The sequence below is a fragment of the Bos mutus genome, chromosome 1 (genome assembly GCF_027580195.1).
Source record: "Bos mutus isolate GX-2022 chromosome 1, NWIPB_WYAK_1.1, whole genome shotgun sequence".
In the NCBI taxonomy this organism is placed as follows: domain Eukaryota; kingdom Metazoa; phylum Chordata; class Mammalia; order Artiodactyla; family Bovidae; genus Bos; species Bos mutus.
Genome location: NC_091617.1, coordinates 9,570,044 through 9,591,516, shown reverse-complemented (window position 1 = coordinate 9,591,516; position 21,473 = coordinate 9,570,044). Strand labels below are relative to the sequence as shown.

At 42.8% G+C, this 21,473-nt stretch overlaps 1 protein-coding gene and 1 long non-coding RNA gene across 2 annotated transcripts in view; both read left to right on the top strand.

The window, feature by feature from the left end:
- Positions 1-4,110: 4,110 nt before the first annotated feature.
- JAM2 (junctional adhesion molecule 2) overlaps positions 4,111-21,473 on the top strand; it is an 83,231-nt gene continuing 65,868 nt past the window's right edge. Inside the window, exon 1 of the mRNA XM_005898619.3 lies at positions 4,111-4,766. Coding sequence (XP_005898681.1) covers positions 4,700-4,766 — 67 coding nt within the window. The 5' untranslated portion in view covers positions 4,111-4,699. The remainder of the gene's footprint in view (positions 4,767-21,473) is intronic.
- On the top strand, positions 4,774-16,937 carry LOC138987215 (uncharacterized). The gene is made up of 3 exons (XR_011463640.1): positions 4,774-7,659; positions 8,712-8,786; positions 11,704-16,937. It is a non-coding gene; the product is annotated as an uncharacterized lncRNA (long non-coding RNA).

Sequence of the window (21,473 nt, the reverse complement as noted above, 5' to 3'; positions counted from 1 at the left end):
TGGGTGATGCCCTCCTAATTACTAAAGCAGGCCTGGCATGCTGCAGTCCATGGAGTTGCAAAGAGTCGGACACAACTGAGCCACTGAACTGAACCGAAATGAAATTACTTAAGTAGGAAACAATTGTCAGTCGTCTTTTTAGCACTGAAGATGGTAAATACCTCCACCTCCTGATTCTCTCTGAGCTCCTCTCCTACATTTCTGATCGCTCTTTCTTGTGTTCTTTTGTTTGTTGTAATTTTGTTACTAGACTTTATTTTTTAAAAATTTGCTTATTTTTGGCTGTACCCGATCTTCATTGCTGTGCCGGCTTTTCTGTAGGTGCCACAAGTGAAGGCTAGTTGTGGTGCATGGGCTTCTCCTTGCAGCTGCTTCTCTTGTTGCAGAACTCCTGCTCTAGGGCGTGCTGGCCTCAGTAGTTGTAGCACGAGGGCTCAGTAGTTGTGACTCCTGGGATCTAGGGCACAGAGTCCGAAGTCGTGGTGCACAGGCTTAGTTGCTCCGAGGCATGTGAGATCTTTCCAGAGATCGAACCTGTGTCTCCTGTCCTGGCAGGCAGATTCTTTACCACTGAGCCACCAAGTGAAGTGAATGTCACTCAGTCGTGTCTGACTCTTTGTGACCCCACGGACTGTAGCCCACTAGGTTCCTCTGTCCATGGGATTCTCCAGGCAAGAATATTGGAGTAGGTAGCCTTTCTTTCTCCAGGGGATCTTCCAAACCCAGGGACTGAACCCATGTCTCCTGCACTGGCAGGCAGATTCTTTACCTCTGAGCCACCAGGGAAGCCCTACTTTTCAGATTTTAGATTCAAAACAAAGTTAAGCAGAAGGTACAGAGATTTTCCACATCTCCCCCTGCCCCCAGTGCATCACAGCTTCTGCCTTAATCGGTGTCTCCACCAGAATGACACATTTGCTACAACAGATGAACCTACACTGACGCATCACAATCACCCAGAGTCCAGAGTTTGGGTTCATTTTTTGTGACTGTATATTCTAGAGGTTTGGACTGTGGACAAAGAAATGTTGCCTGCCATTTCAGTAAACAAAGAATATTGCCTGCATCAAGCCATCAGTCACTGCAGCCTCCCCGTGGTGCACCCTGAGGGGAATTCAGGGTGGAGAAAAACAGGATACAGACCTCAGATAGTTAGGATGTGTATCAAAGGAATGATTTCAATGAACTCTGGCTCTTAATCATCCTGTACATAGAAAAGCAGTAAAATCATTAACTTGAGATGTCTGTTTTTGTGATTAGCAGCACCCTTTCCTTTTGATGTTCGGCTACTGTCGAACTGTTCCTACTGATGTTCCTGCTGTTTTTTTCCAGCAAAAAGGCTTATATATCCTGGCTCATCATTCTAAGACACCTAAGTCTTATAGAACTTTCTGCAGTAATGGGCATGCTCTGTATCTGCATTATCAAGGAGGGTACACCCTACCCCCAGGTGGCTATTGTTGTTGTTCGGTCGCTCAGTCTTGTCCGACAGTCGCTCAGACCTCATGGACTGTAGCACGCAGGCTTCCCTGTCCTTCACTGTCTCCCAGAGTTGGCTCAAATTCATGGCCATTGAGTTGGTGATGTCATTCAACCATCTCATTCTCTGTTGCTCCCTTCTCCTCCTGCCTTCAATCTTTCCCAACATTAGGGTCTTATCCAATGAGTCAACTGTTTGCGTCAGGTGGACAGGTATGGGAGCTTCAGCATCAGTCCTTCCAATGAATATTTAAGGGGTTGACTTCCTTTAGGATTGACTGGTTCAATCTCCTTGCAGTCCAAGGGGCTCTCAAGAGTCTTCTCCAACATCACAGCTCAAAAGCATCAGTTCTTCAGCACTTAGTCTTCTTTATGGCCCAACTCTCACATCCATACAAGACTACTGGAAAAACCATAGCTTTGACTATTGAGAACTTCAAATGTGGCAAGTGTGACTGGAGAACTGGATTTTAAATTTAACGGAATTCAAATTTATATAGCCATGTGAATCTAGAGGCTACCATATTGGACAGCACAGTTTTAAAATATGGATTATTTTATATCCTATCATAGTGCTTTCAAAAAGCTCTTTATCCACAGGATAGAGTCGACACGGCTTAGCGACTGAACAACAACAACAAGATCTAGAGTCTATAGTGTGACATTGAATGACACATACTCCAGTGGTCTTTTCAACTTTTCTGCCAACTCCCCTGCCCCCATTCCACATGTTCTACTCTAACACTGTATAAACTTGCTTTTCCTAAACAAGTCATAATATTTAGCTTGCTCAGCTTTTGATCCTTCTCTTTGCCTAGAATGTCCTTCCCTTCCTTCCTCCCTTTCAAAATTTGCCCCAACTTTCTATGCCTAATAAAGCATATATAAAAGGATGTGCAATGGTTATTATATACCCTACAGGCATCCCCAGTGTAGAACATCTCCTTATCCTTGATCTTGAACAAGCTGTTTAGCATCTCTTTGCCTGGTCTTCTCATCTGTAAAGTGGGAATGATACTATTTTCTCTCTTACAGAGTTGTTGGAGGATTAGATATTGCACTATTCAGACTCCACTGCTGAGAAAGCACTCAATAAGAAACTGTTACTCTTTTCTCCCAGGGGACACACGATGTGGTATTAGAGGTCTTCTCAGATGGGACTCACTTTCTAGTCTTGGAACTTTCTTTCCTTAAGACTGTGAGCTCATTAGCACCAAAGACTTGATCTTGTTCACTGTTCTCCAGCATCAATGTAGCTATCTGATAAATGTCTTGACTGGGGTGACTGGGGCTTCCCTGGTGGCTCAGATGGTAAAGAATCTGCCTGCAATGCAGGAGACCTTGATTCCATTCCTGGGTCAGGAAGATTCCCTCTGAGAGGATCCCTTGGAGGAGGGCACAGCAACCCACTCCAATAGTCATGCCTGGAGAATCTCTTGGACAGAGGATCCTGCCACCATACAGTACACAGGGTGACAGAGAGTCGGACACAAGTGAGTGACTTTTATTTGACTGGATGACAGATAACGTAGTGAATCAATTATTCACATAGGAGGTGACAGCGTTTCTTTTAAAAAAAGGATTCCTTTTTGTGTGTGTGTATCTTTAGGGAGGGGCAAAAGAGACAGTTGTGGCAAGAATGAGAAAAGAGGGTGCCAACAACTTTTCTTGTAAAACATCTCATCTTTTTTGTTACTGCCCAGAAAAACGTGCATGAGCCTGTTGCTGTGTCCTTTCTCTTTGCTTGACTGGAGTATGGCTCTCACATTTTTGCCACTTTGACTTTCCTTTCTGGGTCCTCTGCCCCTCTCCCGCCATGGGCATTAAGCTTCCATCACAGTCACCGAGGAAACAGCAGAGACGCCTCATTCCTCACAGCTCTGCATATCTCAACTCTGGTTGCCTTTGTCCCTGAGCTAACTCGATTCTTCGTGTGCACACCACTAAATCAACTGTCTTCTATACAGAACTTGATTCGTTATTCTACGTTAAAAAAACAAAAACAAAAACAAAAACCCACACGTGTAACAATTTCTTCTCTTGGGAATACTGACCTGTCAATATTGTTGAACGCATCAGACATTTCTGGTCCCTGAGAGGAAATAGAAAAATTGCCTGTTTAGCCCTTGTACCCTGAACACTACAAGTGCAGGTCAATTTAAAAACACGCAACGGAGCATGCATAATGGGTTTCCCTTTTAAAAAGCACTGTAGACCAAAAATAAACCTGACAAAGGGCAGCTGTAGAGTTTTAACATGTGGAAAACTCCACAGGCGGCAATTATATAACTGCAAAGAAACATGATAAATATTTCACACCGTTAGATGAACTTCTAACTCTGACACGGCAAAGGCAAAGAACACAAAACACACCCTCAGCCTCCAAGAAGCACAAAGCTTCCACTGAGACGCGGCCAAGACGATTACTAAAATCTCAGTCCTGCCTGCCAGCTCTTCTTGATTGATTTTTTTCGCTCCCCCCCCCGCCCCGCCCCTCCCCTCCCCGCATCGCCCCCGCCTTCGCCTCCAAGGCGGAGCCGGCGAACCCCATATAGCCGGAGCACCTCCCCGCTCAGCTTCGAGGGTTGGCCAGAAATTTCCCCCAAATCCCCACCCCTAGGCTGAAACCGCACCCCCTCCAAAGAAGTTTGGTGCCAAGGAGGGTGAGCGAGGAGTCTGAGCGCGGCGGGCGGAGCACCTCCCCCCGCAACCTCCGCCGCGCCCCACCCCCGCGCCAGCGGCCAGCGCCTCCCGCGCCCGGGCTCCGCGCCCCGGGGACAGCTGGCAGCCCCGCGCCGGGACCCGACACAAAGCCGATCAATCCCGGTGGCACGGGGGCGGGGGACGCCCCGCCAGGGCTTGCCTTCCGCTCCTCGCCTGCCTCCTCCGGCCCCCTCATTAGGAGCCAGCAGGCATCTCGTCCGGCTGCCTCCGCCTCCCTGCCTCCCCCCACGCCCCCTCCAAAATAGAACTGCCCAGACCCCCGCAGGCCCCGGGCTACACCAGAGCCGCCTCTGGGCTGCGCGCGGAGCGGGCGCCCCTGGAAGGGGGAAACTGACATCCCATCAGGGTCCACCCCTCCGCTCCGCTGCGCGCCGCTCTCCCCTCCCGCCCTGAGGAGTCCGGTGACCGCCACCACCACCCCGCGGCCGGCCTCCCGCGCTCCCGCCGCCGGGACCCTCAGCTTCCGAGGAGCCGCCAGCTCCCGACCCCCACGAAGATGGCAAGGAGGAGCCGCCACCACCTCCTGCTTCTCCTGCTGCGCTACCTGGTGGTCGCCCTGGACTGTAAGTTGCTGGGGTACCTCTACCCTCCCACCCAGTCCTGCTGAGACCAGCTTCCCCCAATCTTCAGCCCCTAGACCTGGTCCTGGCGGAGGACTGTCCCCGGGACCTCGAACGGAAAGGTCCTCCCCCGGGCATCTGATTTCATACCCAGGGAGCCCACAATTTTGGATGCCTGTTGGGGCGGGGGTAGGGGGGAGTTCGGAGGTTTTCGGTTTATTCTAAATAATATCTGATTTGAACTAGTTAGAAAAAATTAAGGGTCCACACCAGCAGGTTCTCATATTCTGGAAAAGTTGGGTTAAGTTTTTAGACACAGGGACGTGACCAGAATGCAGAACTCACTAACTCCTTAGGAGATGCTAAGATCCCAAGATGGCATCATCACTCGGAGGCAGGGGCCGGCCACACTCTAAGTACCAGAGCTGGGGGCAGTGTTAGAGTTTTCTTGGCGTCTGAAGGTCCCATTTTTGGCGGTAATATGCAGTGCACTTTGGGGGCGCGGGGTGGGGGAAATTCCTGGCTGCTGAACTAGAATTACTTTTATCCTCTCCACCTGCACATCTACATTCGGTTAGAGAAGTCTGGTCTGAGCGCCCCGGTCAGCTGTTGTGTCCTCAGGGGACTTCCAACGGGATGGTTGTTAGAAAGTTAGAGAAGCTGGATGATCGAGTGGCTGGGGACGTCCCAAAGCCAATTTCACAGGATGGTTCTAAACAGGATTGTTATGGATCCTGGGCTCATAAGATTTAAAATCCTGTTAATATCTCCTATTATTTTGTTTTCCTCCCGTTAACTTTTTAGAAAAATGGAGGAAATTGCAATAGATCTTAAGCACTTAGGCAACGAAGTTTTCCGTTTTCTTTGGTTTTTCCTTTTTTGGCTTTTCTTTTTCGTGTCCTTTTATTTATTTTTAATGGGATGGATTATTATTGTTGCTATTCAAGTTCTGGTAATAGAATACTTAAAATAACCTGCAGGATGAGTGTTTAATAACATAATATAATGACTTTAATCTCACACCCTCATTGCCTGAGTTGCTCAGCTCAACCTGATGTGAGTTTTTGTCCCTTATTGGGGAAGAAGGTGCAAGTTGTCTCAGTGAAGGGACGTGCCTGACTTATATATAGAAAATCAAATCAGAAAGTCAAGGCTTCACAATAAAACCATTATGCGATTTTGAAATATCAATTGGTGTCATGTTGAGCACACAGAGAGAAAAATCACTAATGCCAAAAAGCAACAAAGAGACAGGCTGGAGGAATTGTAACAAAACCACTAGGATAATTATATATTTCACTGACAATCTTAAATTTCAAGTCAAAGGATTGACTTTAGAATGATCAGTAATTAAAAACAGAGAAAATGGTTTTACTCTGGTATTCCTATACAGTAATCAAAATAGAAACAGTACACCCTAAATTTGAAATTGGAGTCAAGAAATAACCCAGAGGCAAACACAGGCTTAGATGAATAAGCAAAATAAGCTCTTTTACAAGCTTTGAGTAAAGCTAACACATTGGCCTGTCTAATCCTGACTCCTATGGGGATTAATCTGAAAGTGTGCAGGGATCTTTTTTGTATTGTTCCTGGGATGTCAAAGGCCTGGTATTGCAAGAATGTTTTCTTTTGTTTTAAAATTTTACAATAGTTTAGACTTAAAGAAAAATTGCAAAGGTGGTATAGGGAATTCCCCTAGATATGGCACCCACTTCCCCCTGTTATTAATATTTTAGATTAGTGTTACAGAATCAGTCACACAGTTACAGAATCAGTATTGATACGTTATTACAAACCAAGTCCACACTTTATTCAGACTTTCTTCATTCTTCCCTAGTGTCCCTTTCTGTCACAGGAGCCCATTGAGGACACCACAGTACAGTTAGTGGTCCTGTTCTTAGGCTCCTCTTAGCTGTGGCAGTTTCTCAGACTTCCCTTGTGTTTTTTTGTTACCTTAACACGTTTAGGAGTATTGGCGAAATATTCTGTAGGATGTCCCTCAACTGGTGTTTCTCTGATACTTTTCTTATGACTAAACTGGGTTTATGGGTTGTGGGAGGAAGATATCCAAGATAAAGTATGATTTGCATCACATCATATCAAGAGTACATCCTGTGAACATGACTTATCACTGTTGGAGTTACCCTTTATCACCTGGCTGATGTAATACATGATATCGGTTAACTTCCCCTCCCCCCACTTCCTTACTGTATTTTTTGTAAGGAAGTCATTATGTGCACCCCACACCTAAGGAAGAAGAGTTATATTCTACCTCCTTGAGAGTAGAGTAGCTCCATAAATTATTTGGAATTCTGCTTGAGAGATGTGTCTCTCCCCCTTCCTCCATTCATTCATCCATTCATTTTTACATCAGTATAGGCTTATCAATATTTATTTTGCACTTTGGATTATAGTCCAGTAATTTTTTTTAATTTATTTATTTTAATTGGAGGCTAATTACTTTACAATATTGTAGTGGTTTTGCCATACATGGTCATGAATCAGCCATGGATATACATGTATTCCCCATCCTGAACCCCCCTCCCACCTGTCTCCCCATCCCATCCCTCTGAGTCATCCCAGTGCACCAGCCCCAAACACCCTGTCTCATGCATCGAACCTGGTATAGTCCAGTAATATTTTATTTATTTATTTTTTTACAATCTAAACTGTCCAACTTTGGCCATTGAGAGTTCTTTAAATTGGTTCCTATATCCCTTTGACATCCCCTCATCACTGTGTATGTATGTGTTTTTGTTTGTTTTTAGCACTTTCTTACTTTCTAGTACCACGGAATGCTCCAGGTGATCCTGTATATTTTCTGCTTCAGTTCCAGAATTAGCCATTGCTCCAGGGATCCCTGGTTCCTGGATTGGAGAAAACATCAGACACCGAGGTCTGGCACTGTGTACATTCATTGCTTTTAGGGTGTTGAAAAAAATAAGAATGCTCGTTGAGACTAAGTTTCACTCCACTATCCTATTTGTGATTTATTGACTCAGGTGTCACATCCAGATTCAAAAGCTATTGTTGTTCAGTCACTACTTTTTTGTTCTTTGAGACTAAGTTTCACTCCACTATTCTATTTGTGATTTATCCACTCAGGTTTCATGTCCAGAGTCAAAAAATATTGTTGCTGTTCAGTTGATAAGTTTTGTCCAACTCTTTTCCACCCCATGGACTGTGGTCCACCAGGCTCCTCTGTCCATGGGATTTCCCAGGCAAGGATACTGGAGCTGATTGCCATTTCCTTCTCCAGGGGATCTTCTTGACCCAGGGATAGAACCCATGACTCCTGAATTGGCAGGCGGCTTCTTTACCCCTGAGCCACCAGGGAAGGGCCCCAAAACTGTACGGAAGGCTAGATCTGTACTGAAGGAACAGTATCACACTGTTCCTAGGACTTCCTTGTATATTCTCTCTTTTTAAGTTCTCAACAAATGCGTGAGATAGAACATATCTTCAACTTATAGAAAGGGTCCCTAAGGCTCAGAAAAGCTAAGTTACTTGTCTAAGCTCACTTACTTAGGCTGGAAAGAGGTGGAACTGAGATTTGTTCTGAGAATATCAGAGAATTTGTTCCATAGATAACTGGCCATCACTCCTTTCATTTTTTCAAGTACTTGGCCCTTTTTTGCCCCTTCATTCAAGAAAAGATAGTAGATTCCTTATGCTGTATTTATATATTCAACTTCTTAATATTCATCCCATATATGACTGTGCCACTCTTTTATCTCAATCCTATTCTGTATAATATCATGCTCATTCCCATTCTTTCATTTTACATCTATCTGTCAATATTCTTTGTTTCTTTTTTGGTAGTCAGGAGAATTGCTTTTTGTTGTCATTGCTGTTATTTAAATTCTGATTTCAGCATACCTGTTGATAAATGGACATTTATTTGCACGTTTAGTTGAATTATATTTTTCTTTCCCACTAAAATGAAAGCTCCATGAGGGAAGACATGTCTTGATGTTTGATCACCACTATATGTCCAGTGCTGAGCAAAGTGCTTGGTTAATGGTATGTATAAATATACATCAATTAAATGGGAAGGGATGTGGGGTAAGTGGAAGAAATATATGGATAGAATTAATGATTGCATTATAAATCATTAAGCTCTAATTTATTCCAAGGAGGTGAGATGTCAGAGTTCTCTGAGGTGACATTTAAGACAAGGAGTTGAATTTGAATGAGAGCAGTGTGCTGTTCTTGACTCTACACAGCTAGTAGCAGCTGGTCCCCAGATCTAGACTGGAACCCAAGCCAGGCAACTTGGTCTGAGTCTCTAATCTCTTACCAACTGATAAGGACAGTGGAGGGAGAGAGAGGTTTGTATCTTCTGCAAAATTATAAGATTCTGTTTTTATGATGGAACTGACCCAAAACAGCACTCCAGGAAACCAGTGCCAGGAAAATTCTGCCCTCTGTCAACATTGCTAAGAACAAAACATCATAATCAGTTTGCCGAGGAGAACTTGTTCCATCTTGACATAGTCAAGATGAATGCAAAGGCCATATTGGGCTTGCTGGTAGACCTGATAACCATTTCAGTACTGTAACAAACATGACATTAGAAAGGGAGAAGTCAAAAGCAAAAATGTCAGCATAAAGAGAACATTGAGTTCCCTATGGCAGAGGACACTCATTTATCCCTCCCCAGGGCTTCCCTCATAGCTCAGTTGGTAAAGAATCCGCCTGCAATGCAGGAGACCCCAGTTCAGTTCCTCGGTCCGGAAGATCCACTGGAGAAGGGATAAGCTACCCACTCCAGGATTCTTGGGGTTCCCTTGTGGCTCAGCTGGTAAAGAATCCGCCTGCAGTACGGGAGACCTGGGTTCGATCCCTGGGTCAGGAAGATCCCCTGGAGAAGGGGAAGGCTACCCACTCCAGTATTATAGCCTGGAGAGGTCCACGGGGTGGCAAAGAGTTGCACACAACTGAGTGACCTTCACTTTCCCTTTCAGGAACAGCTCAAGGGGAGGAGCCCATATGAATGTACATACATTTGCTCTGCCCATGGTTTCTATCACACCAGCTTCCTCCAGTGGGTCTCTTTGGTAGAAAAGATGTATTAGACCACAGAGGCAAGAGATGCTGTGTTTAAGTCACACCAGTAGAAATCTGTAAAAGCCATTGTTTAAAATAACATTTCTTTACATCTCATAGCAATGTAGTGACAGCACCGCTGAGCCAATACTCCAGAGTACCTGTATTGCCAGACTGATGTTTTGAAGAAGATGAGGGGGTGGGTGGAAAAGAGGAATCAGAATTTGGGTGAAGTGCTTTCTCTGGCAAAAAGAGAAAACTTGAAACTGGGCACTACTTTCTTGGAAGTTGTTACTGAGGTCAGGACTCTCTTATTGCCACAGTAATAAATTATCATACATTTAATACAACATAAACCTTTGATCTTAAAGTTCTAGAGGTCAGAAGTATGAAATAAGTCTCCCTGGGCTAAAATCAAGGTACGGAGAGGCAGTGTTCCTTCGAGAGTTTCTAGAGAGAACCTGTTTCTGTGTCTTTTCTAGCTTCTAGAGGCAAGCCATGGCCCCATTCCTCCAGATGCAAACCAGCAATGCCAGGCTGCCGTATCTCTGGTTCTCTGTCTTCTTCCTCCTCCTTCCATTTATGTGTGTGCATTCTCAGTCACTAAGTTTGTGGCCTCCTGGACTGTAGCCCCAGGCTCCTCTGTCCATGGACTTTTCCAGGCAAGAATGCTGAAACAGGTTGCCATTTCCTACTCCAGAGGATCTTCCCAACCCAGGGATCGAACCCAAGTCTCTTGCATCTCCCGCATTGGCAGGCAGTTTCGTTACCACTGTGCCACCTGGGAAGCCCCTTCCACTTAAAAGGACCCTTAAAATTGCATCAGGCCCTCCTGGGAAATCTAGAATAATCTACTCATCTCAAGGGCAGCTAGTTAGTGACTTTAATTCCATCTACAACCTTATTTCCTATTTACCATGTAAAGTAACATATTTATAGGTTCCTGGAGTTAGGCTGTGGACGCCTTTTGGGGGACCATTATTCTGTCTACCACACCAACCAAAATCAGGATTGTGAAATCAGTGCTGTGGCCAAGAACATTCTAGAACCTATGGAGCAACCATAACTCTTCCTTTTCAATTATATTGCTGCTTATATATTTCCATTTTGGGGGTTGTATTTCAGATGGCATAGTGTACTGGTAAAGAGCATGTACTCTTTGCGACTCTTTGCAACCCCATGGACTATACAGTTCATGGAATTCTCCAGGGCAGAATACTGGAGTGGGTACCCTTTCCCCTCTCCAGGGGATCTTCCCAACGCAGGGATCTAACCCAGGCATCCTACATTGCAGACAGATTCTTTACCAGCTTAGCCACAAGGGAACTCCAAGAATACTGGAATGGGTAGTCTATCCCTTCTCCAGGGAATCTTCCCAACCTAGAAATTGAACTGGGGTCTCCTGCATTGCAGGCAGATTCTTTACCAACTGAGCTATCAGGAAATCCCCTTTAAATTATATTGCTGCTTATATATTTGCATTTTTGGGGTTGTATTTCAGACAGCATAGTGTACTGGTAAACAGTGTGTACTCTAATGCTGAACTCTGTTCATTTACTAGCTCTTTGACCTTGTACAAGTTGATTTGACTTTTATGCGTCAGCTGTAATAGTGATAATTCCAATAACAGTACCAATAACCTCATAGAGGATGAGGGAGAAAGAAACGTGTCCACCCGTGTAATGCATTTAAAAAACAGGTACTGTTATTATTGTTAAATTTGGGGAGCCATTAAGTTAAGCAGACCACCTGACCTGCCTCTTGAGAAACCTGTATGCAGGTCAGGAAGCAACAGTTAGAACTGGACATGGAACAACATACTGGTTCCAAAGAGGAAAAGGAGTACATCAAGGTTGTATATTGTCACCCTGCTTATTTAACTTATATGCAGAGTACATCATGAGAAATGCTGGGCTGGAGGAAGCACAAGCTGGAATCAAGATTGCTGGGAGAAATCTATCAATAACCTCAGATATGCAGATGACACCACCCTTATGGCAGAAAGAGCCTCTTGATGAAAGTGAAAGAGGAGAGTGAAAAAGTTGGCTTAAAGCTCAGCATTTAGAAAACGAAGATCATGGCATCCAGTCCCATCACTTCGTGGCAAATAGATGGGGAAACAGTGGAAACAGTGGCTGACTTTATTTTTCTGGGCTCCAAAATCACTGCAGATGGTGACTGCAGCCATGAATCTGGCTGCTTACTCCTTGGAAGGAAATTTATGACCAATCTAGATAGCAAATTAAAAAGCAGAGACATTACTTTGTCCACAAAGATCTGTCTAGTCAAGGCTATGGTTTTTCCATTGGTCATGTATGGATGTGAGAGTTGGACTGTGAAGAAAGCTGAGTGCAGAAGAATTGATGCTTTTGAACTGTGGTGTTGGAGAAGACTCTTGAGAGTCCCTTGGAGTGCAAGGAGATCCAACCAGTCCATCCTAAAGGAGATCAGTCCTGGATGTTCATAGGAAGAACTGATGTTGAAGCTGAACTCCAATCCTTTGGCCACCTGATGTGAAGAGCTGACTCATTTGAAAAGCCTCTGATGCTGGGAGGGATTGAGGGCAGGAGGAGAAGGGGACAACAGAGGATGAGATGGTTGGATGGCATCACTGACTTGATGGACATGGGTTTGGGTGAACTCTGGGAGTTGGTGTTGGACAGAGAGGCTTGGCATGCTGTGGTTCATGGGGTTGCAAAGAGTCGGACATGACTGAGCAACTGAACTGAACTAAAGTTAAGCATTCGTATTATCCCTCATAATGGATTTCTGACATTTTTGAGAGTCATAGACAAAAACTACGCTGTTTCATAAGCATTGTACTAGTTTAAACAGCTTTGAATGAACCAGTAAGTTTCATTTACTTTCATTATTTTAAGAATTTATTTTAAGGACTTCCCTGGTGGTTCAGTGGATAAGACTCTGTGCTGTCATTGCAGGGGGCAAAGCTTTGATCCTTGGTCAGGGAATTAAGATGCCCCAAGCTGCACATCATGGCTGAAAAATAGAATAAAATAGCTAGATAAAAACTTTAAAATGTAAAAAAAATGGAATACTTTTTAAAGTTTTATTACAAAACATACACACATTCATCTCTATATCTATGAAGGGGCATACTGGGTAAAGAAGATGGAAGAGACCAATAAAGCCAACGGAATGCACAGCTGTCCTTGGGGCAGAGTGAGAAGAAAGAAGGTGAAAGAATAAAAGAAGTTCCGTAGGGACAGAGTGTGCACAGCAGCGAGGTGCGAGGCAGCAGGTGGAGGTGGATGCACATATTTAGGATTTGAATTTATAGCAAGGAGAAGCCAGCGAAGGCTTTTGAACACTGAATGTCAGTCTGATTTGCATTTCAGAAAGAAAACACAGTGGGTGGAGGTGAAGAACGGGCAGAATAGGGTAGGTGGGGAGTTGAAGTCGGGAGACAGTTGGATGCAGTTGGAGTGGTCAACAATTACTTGCTAAGTATGTCTTTTTAAAAAAGTATTTATTTATGTAATTGGTTGTGCTGAGTCTTTGTTGCTGCTTGGACTTTTCTCGAGTTGCGGTGCGTAAAACTTCTCATTGCCATGGCTATGAGAGTTTTCTTGTTGCAGAGCACGGGCTCTAGGGTGAGTGGGCTTCTGTAGTTGTGCCTCCCGGCTCTAGAGCACAGCGTCAGTACTTGTGGCACAGAGACTTAGTTGCCCTGCCACATACGGCATCATCTCTGATGAGGGATCGAACCCATGTCTCCTGCCTTGGCAGGTGAATTCATCACTGAACCATCAGCGAAGGCCCCAAGTATGTCTTTTACATCGTTTACTGAAATATATACAAACACAATCATATATCATCAACTATGTACAGGTACCCACAGAAAATGGTTTGATTATTTGAAATGTAGTTTATTCAATTGAATCAGGGATTTGAAGAAAACTGCTCTTTGGTTTTTAAGGGATTTAAAAAAATCATGTATATTGCAGGTGTTTCCAACTTTATGTTCAGTTTCTAATGTATAAACATAAAACATAGCTCCTTGGGTTACCAGTAATATGTCTCTTCTTTCAATGTTGTTCTCTTTTCCACTGCCTGAGTTTGTCTCCCAATAGGATTTTTTTTTAAGTATTTTTAGAGTTTCCCCAAGTTACCACCCTTAGAAGGGTGATTTGATTAGATGTGATGGGAAGAAGAGTGGCTTTCTGTATTACTAAGAGTGTGAGTATGTGCATGAGAGACAGAGAGGGAGACAGAGAGAGAGAGGAAGACGGAGAGAGAGAGAGGGAGGATGTGTGTGTTCAAATGAATGACTGCTGACCGAACCACAAAACCCTACTCAGAATCTTCAAACCGGTAAGTAGATCGGAAATGTTCTGCAGTTTGAATTTTCCTATGTTTTATGAGCAGAGAAGCAAAACAGTATCCTGAACCTATGAAGTAGGTCAAGAGCTACTCCCTGAAGTGGAACCCTCCTCCATTGCTGGTGGGAATATAATTTGGTGGAGTCACTGTGGAGAACAGGACGGAGGTTCCTTAAAAAATATAGAACTACCAGCAATCCCACTATTGGGCATAGATCAGGAAAAGACAAACTCTAGTTTGAAAAGAAACATGTGCCCCGTTTGTTCACTGCAGCATTGTTTACAAGGGCCAAGACATGGAAGCAACCAAAAGCGTCCATTGACAGACAAACGGACAAAGATGAGATGGTACATACATACAATGAAATATTACTGATCCGTAAAAAGAATGAAATAATGACATTTGCAGCAACATGAATGGACCTAGGGATTATTATACTAAATGAAGTCAGATAGAGAAAGATAAAAATATAATATCAGTTGTATGTGGAATCCTAAATTTACAAAACAGAAATAGACTCACAGACATAGAAAACAAACATTGTTACTAAAAAGGGAAGGATGGGGAGGGATAAATTAGGAGTTTGGAATTAATAGATACACACTACTATATATAAAATAAACAAAGACCCACCATATAACACAGGGAACTATATTCAGTATCTTGTAATAAACTATAATGGAAAAGAATCTGAAAAAGAATAGATGTAGATACGTTCACTTTGTTATATACCTGAAACTAACACAACATTATAAGTCAACCATGTGTCAATTAAAAAAGAATGATTTAAATAACATTTTTAGGAAACAGTATTGAACAGCTCCTGCAGACTCTATAATGTTCTAAGGGATAGAATTTGAAGAGTCCTGATTTAAAGCATACTTTAACTCCTGGAAATTCCCTAAAACTGCTGAATAGAGATAAACACTTCACTTTAAGTAAACAAGGGTCATTTATGCCTGTCCAGCTGCTTTCTCTAAATCTTCAGAGGTTCTCCTGCTTTTGTTAACATTATTAATAGCCCAATGGGAAAGAAACTTTGTGGAGAAAAATGTCAAATATTTCCTTCAAGAAACTGGAAGTGGGGAAACATGCAAGAGTGGACTATACGGGAGTAAATAAAATGCTCTTGAATGATTCCATGATTAAAGAAATAGCTACTCTCTTAGCTGTCCACTGTCTGGACTCAAAACGTCCTGAGCAAGAATCCTCGTGAGTATAATAGACATGAGTTTTAGTCCTTAACTGAACAGTCTTCTTTCTCTGACTCTCATATGTCTTTGGCATCAGGATTTTGTTTCTTTGGAAAATCTGTTTTGTTTTAGTTTTTAAAATATCTTACAGGGACGGTTTGGGACCAATTTGTCTTTGTATTTATACAGAGTGAAGAAGCCTAGCTGGTCTCTCTCCTTTATGCAAAGTGTTTCCAGCTTGCTGGCTTACATCTTGTCAAAATAGTCCTTGGCTGTCTTCAGTTTTAGCTTTCCTCACACTGTAAAAACTCGCTGTCTTCTTTATGATATACATAACCAGAGCTGAAAGTAGAGCACTGTTAAATGCACCTACTTACATGTTTGACAAAATTTATGTATGTGATGAATTCAAATATCACAGAAAAGTTGTCAAATGACAAATAAGTGTATTTTCCAGTCCTTCTGACTTCTATTCCATTCCCACTTTCTTTATTTGATATTTTAGTTGAGGTGTAGTTGATGTACAATATTATATAAGTTTTAGGTGTACAACAGTCACAATTTTTAGAAGTTACACACCATTTATAGTTATTATACCCTATTGGCTGTATTCCCTGTGCTGTGCAATATACCCTTGTGGCTTGTTTATTTTACACTCAGGACTTTGTACCTCTTAATCTCCTACTCCATCTGTCCCTTTCTGTCACTCCCTCCTTTAGTAACCACCTCTCTCCTCTGGTGTTTGTAGTCTATACCTGTGAGATTGTCTGTTTTTTGTTATACAAATGAGTTTGCTTTATTTTTTTATATAGCGTATATGTGATATCCTACAGTAATTGTCTTTCTCTGTTTATTTCACTAATCATAATACCCTCCAAGTCCACCCCGTAGTTGCAAATGATGACATTTCCTTCTCTTTTTATGGCTGAGTAGTATTCCATCATGTGTGTACACATTCCACGTCTTTATCCATTCATCTGTTAATAGGCATGTGGGTTGCTTCTGTATCTTGGCTGTTGTACATAGTGCTGCTGTGAACATTGGTGTACATGTATCTTTTCTAATTCATGTTTTTGTTTCTTCAGATACATACCCTGAAGTGGAATTGTTGGGTTACAGGATAGCTCTGTATTTAGTTTTTTAAGGAACCTCCGTGCTGTTTTTCACAGTGACTGTACCAATGTCCATTCTTAACAACAGTGTGCAAGAGTTCTCTTTTCTCTACTTCCTCATCAGCTATGTAGCCCACTCATAAGTTTGTTGCAAGTGATTCCAGAAAGACTATGAGGGGAAATGTAGTTCCAGCATATATGAGCGTACTTGTAGCATTTCTTTAAAAATAAAAATCAAATTTTACTATGCTTAATGTTCTGCATGTTCCAACAAACCATATCATATTATGTATAGTATTCTGTGCTTTCCTACAAAATTCTATTTTTACTAGTAACTAAAGCCACAACCCAGGCTTCCAAGGTGGCACCAGTGGTAAAGAACTCTCCTGCTGCAGTGCAGGAGACCCAGGTTCAATCCCTGGGTTGAGACAATCCCCTGGAGGAGGGCACGGCAACCCACTCCAGTATTCTTGTCTGGAGAGTCCCATGAACAAAGGAGTCTGACAGGCTACAGTCCATGCGGTCATGAAGAGTTGGACATGACTGAAGTGACATAGCACGAAACCACAACCCAAAGCTAGGTCACCAAATGGGAATCGTGATAACATATTGAAGAGACCTTTTAAAAACCCAATAGCTCAGTTGGTTAAGAATCCACCTGCAATGCAGGAGACCTCAGTTTGATTCCTGGCTTGGGAAGATCTGCTGGAGAAGGGATAGGCTACCCACTCCAGTATTCTTGGGCTTCCCTTGTGATCCAGCTGGTAAACAATCCGTCTGCAAAGTGGGAGACCTGAGTTTGATGCCTGGGTTGGGAAGATCCCCTGGAGAAGGGAAAGGCTACCCACTCCAGTATTCTGGCCTGGAGAATTCCATGGACTATACAGTCCATGGGGATGAAAGAGTCAGACACTACTGAGCAACTTTCACTCAATTGCTGGCCAGAGAAGAGAGGGCCGGTTGGTGAGCATGTGGGAAGAATTGGAAGATTAGTATTGACACATATACACTATCAAAACTGTACTGTGAAATAGTTCAATAGTAGAACTGATGAGAATCTACTGTATACCACAGGGAACTCTCTTCAATGGTCGGTGGTGACCTGAACGGTAGGAAGTCCAAAAGGGAGGGGGAATATGTATTGTGGGGCTGATTAATTTTGCTGTATAGCAGAAACTAACATAGCACCATTGTAAAGCAACTATACTCCAATATAAATTAATTTTTAAAAAACATACAGAAAAATACTTTTTTGTAACCAAAAAAAAAAAAAACACCTTATGCCAAGATGCAGTAGGGACGATCTTCTAGTTAAAATCACTAAAATATAAGTAGTGAAACCAAGTGATATAACACAACAGAGGGAAATAAACTCCCAAACAAGTGATCAAAACTAGAAAGAGAGGAATTCCAAGGAGACCCAATGAAAAAATCCATAGAAGAAGAGAGTAAGGGCTGACACCCAGACAGGGTGGAGACACCAGCTCCAGCTAAGATTTACAGACAAGTGTGAGCTGCTGCTATTTTTAAAAGAGACCAAAGAAGTAATGACCACAAATAAAACTGGAACGTTGAACTACTGGAAAAGTGCTAAATTTGAAAAGAGAGAATTGTGTTTATGTTTTAAAAAAAAACGCTCTAGAGGCATTTTAAAATAGAAATGGATTTTAATCAGAAGTAGAATGCACACCATGAAATAAACGGTGACTCAGGTGTAAATAAACACTGATCTGTTTAATCCAATAATGTAATTACTGGTCACTGGTAAAGACTCTGATGCTGGGAAAGATTGAAGGTGGGAGGAGTAAGGGGACGACAGAGGATGAAATGGTTGGATGGCATTACCGACTCAATGGACATGAGTTTGGATAAACTCTGGGAGTTGGTGATGGACAGGGAGGCCTGGCATGCTGTAGTCCATGGGGTTGCAAAGAGTCCGACACGACTGAGCAAATGAACTGAACTGAACTGAATTATTCTATTATTTAATCCAATAATCTAAGCACAGTGAGCTATTCCATAAAAATATGATAAAAGTTTTATGTAAACTGATTGGGGTTGTGGGATCTTTGTACTTTGACCCCATATAATGCTTTTGGTGCCAGAAGAAGTCAGGTTCTTTTGTGTTTGTGTCCCAGCTGTACCTGTAAGTGTGTGTAAGGGAGTGAACCTCTGTGCCATTTTACCTAGATACAATGTTGTGAGACTTAGATGGGGAAACAGTGGAAACAGTGTCAGACTTTATTTTGGGGGGCTCCAAAATCACTGCAGATGGTGATTGCAGCCATGAAATTAAAAGACGGTTACTCCTTGGAAGGAAAGTTATGATCAACCTAGATAGCATATTCAAAAGCAGAGATATTACTTTGCCAACAAAGGTCCGTCTAGTCAAGGCTATGGTTTTTCCAGTGGTCATGTATGGATGTGAGAGTTGAACTGTGAAGAAGTCTGGTGCCAAAGAATTGATGCTTTTGAACTGTGGTGTTGGAGAAGACTCTTGAGAGTCCCTTGGACTGCAAGGAGATCCAACCAGTCTATTCTAAAGGAGATCAACCCTGGGTGTTCTTTGGAAGGACTGATGCTAAAGCTGAAACTCCAGTACTTTGACCATCTCATGCAAAGAGTTGACTCATTGGAAAAGACTCTGATGCTGGGAGGGATTGGGGGCAGGAGGAGAAGGGGACGACAGAGGATGAGATGGCTGGAAGGCATCACTGACTCGATGGACATGAGTTTGGGTGAACTCCGGGAGTTGATGATGGACAGGGAGGCCTGGCGTGCTGCAATTCATGGGGTCATGAAGAGTCGGACATGTCTGAGCTACTGAACTGAACTGAACTGAATGTTCCTCCTTTCAAAGGCACATCTTTGCTACCATTGTTGTCCTTGTCCAAATGTTCTCCATGTTGCCAAACGCAATTGCCTTCTAAAGGTCTAACTCCAAAATCCCTGACCTCTTCTTTTAAGCCTTTCCAGCCCATCCATTCTTCAGAGCCAGAGTCTCCTGCTCATTATAATCCTGGTGCTCTTGCCATGTAGCTGCTTCTCTACAGCACTTGTTGGGCTGTACTCTTACCATTTTACACCTGCATCTCTGGACTGTGAGTTTGCTGAGGGCAGAGACAACACATCTTTGTGTCCCTGGAACCCAGCATAGTGGCTAGCACACAGTAATAACTGGTTAAAAGAAATTAAGTAACCTGGAGTTTGTGTATTTGCCTCAGCTTCATAAAACTACAAATTTTTTTAGTAATAAAAATCCCAGGAGACATATAAAATTCATAGTCCTTAATGAGTGCATTCAGAAAAGGCAGAGGAACCAGAGATGAAACGGTTGGATGGCATCACCGACTCAATGGACATGAACTTGTGCAAACTCCAGGAGATGGTGAAGGATAGGGAAGCCTGGAGTGCTGCAGTCCATGGGGTCGCAGAGTCAGACAGGACTTGGCAACTGAACAACACTTGGCAAGTGAATGCATAATTTTATTGCTCCTCAAACTCTCTCCTTCCTTATTAACTGTGACCTCCCTAGAGTTACTGGGAAGTATAGGGATAGGTCTGCCTTAAACAGGTGCTGATTACCTGATGCCTCCTTGTATCATAATAACACATAAGCTTCTCTTGAATTGATAAGCATTGATTATAAACTCATGAATCAAACAGTACCTCCTTAGATAAAACACAACATAGGATGTTAGAGAGTTTTAAAAGAATTCTCTGGAGCAAGGGATTCCAGACTTTCCCCTCATGGTCCTATCCCTTTGCCACTCAGTTGGTATCATAGCAGTTCGTGTCCCCAAAGAGACAAGCACTTAATGTTATTTTATTTGTTAATGTTTTTATTTATTTATTTGTGCCAGATAAACAGTTGGGGCATGTAGGGTCTTCTCGTTGCAGCACAAGAACTCTTACTGTGGCCTGTGGGATCTAGTTCCTCAACCAGGGATCGAACCTGGGCCCCCTGCATTGAGAGCTCAGAGTCTTAGCCACTGGACCACCAGAGAGGTCCCAAATGTTTCTGAAGAGAGATGAGAGGACAGGGCCTGATAAAGTGATCTTTATCTCTAAACCAAAGATGGTTTCCCTAGGCATTCTTGTTCAGTAACCATAACATCTTCTTGTGGGGTCTGCTCAGTAGCACTGAAAAAACTTCCTCAGAATCCAGGTGACTCATCATCTTAGTCCAAGGGTATTATCACATAGTTCAGCATCAGGCAAATGCCAGGATTAGATATATCCTAAGAATCTCAGCTCTGTTGTGCTGCTCCCCCACCCTCCACCAAAAGCTGTCTGAGGATGCTGCGATGTTCAAAAATCACTGTTTGGATCAGTGATCCTCCATCTTTTTTTTTGATTCTGTATTCTTATTTTTTTTTTTTTTAAGAGAATATGTCCCAACGTTAAGTTTTTATTTGTAAATTATATATGTGTGTTTTTGTATCAATATTTTACATTAATTATAAAATGTACATAAAATAAATATTAGATGAGATGATGAAAAATAAATAAATGCTCATGCCTTTGGGTGGAAATGAGGTGGTGGTAGCCTTATATTATAGAATTTGATGACACCTCTATATTAAAACACTGTGGAACCGGTACATGAAGAGGCTGACAAACGGATGGAACAGAATATGAAGTCTAGAAAGTGGCCTAAGTTCATTTATAGATTTAGAAAAGTTAGGGATAAAGATGGGCTTCCCAGGTGGCATGGTGGTAAAGAATCTGCCTGCCAATGCAGGAGACGCAAGAGATGCCAGTTCAATCTCTGGGTTGGGAATATCCCCTGGAGGAGGAAATGGCAACCCATGCCAGTGTTCTTGCTGGGAAAAACCCCATGGACAGGGAAGCTTGGCAGACTGCAATCCATGGGGTCCCAACAGAATTGGACACAGTTGAGCAGCAGTAACAAAAAGAGCTCTATCTATCTATAACGACCTTTTTCTATGTCTGCATCCATCCATCCATCTGTTTATCTACATATAAAATGGTAGCATCTCAAACTATCGAGA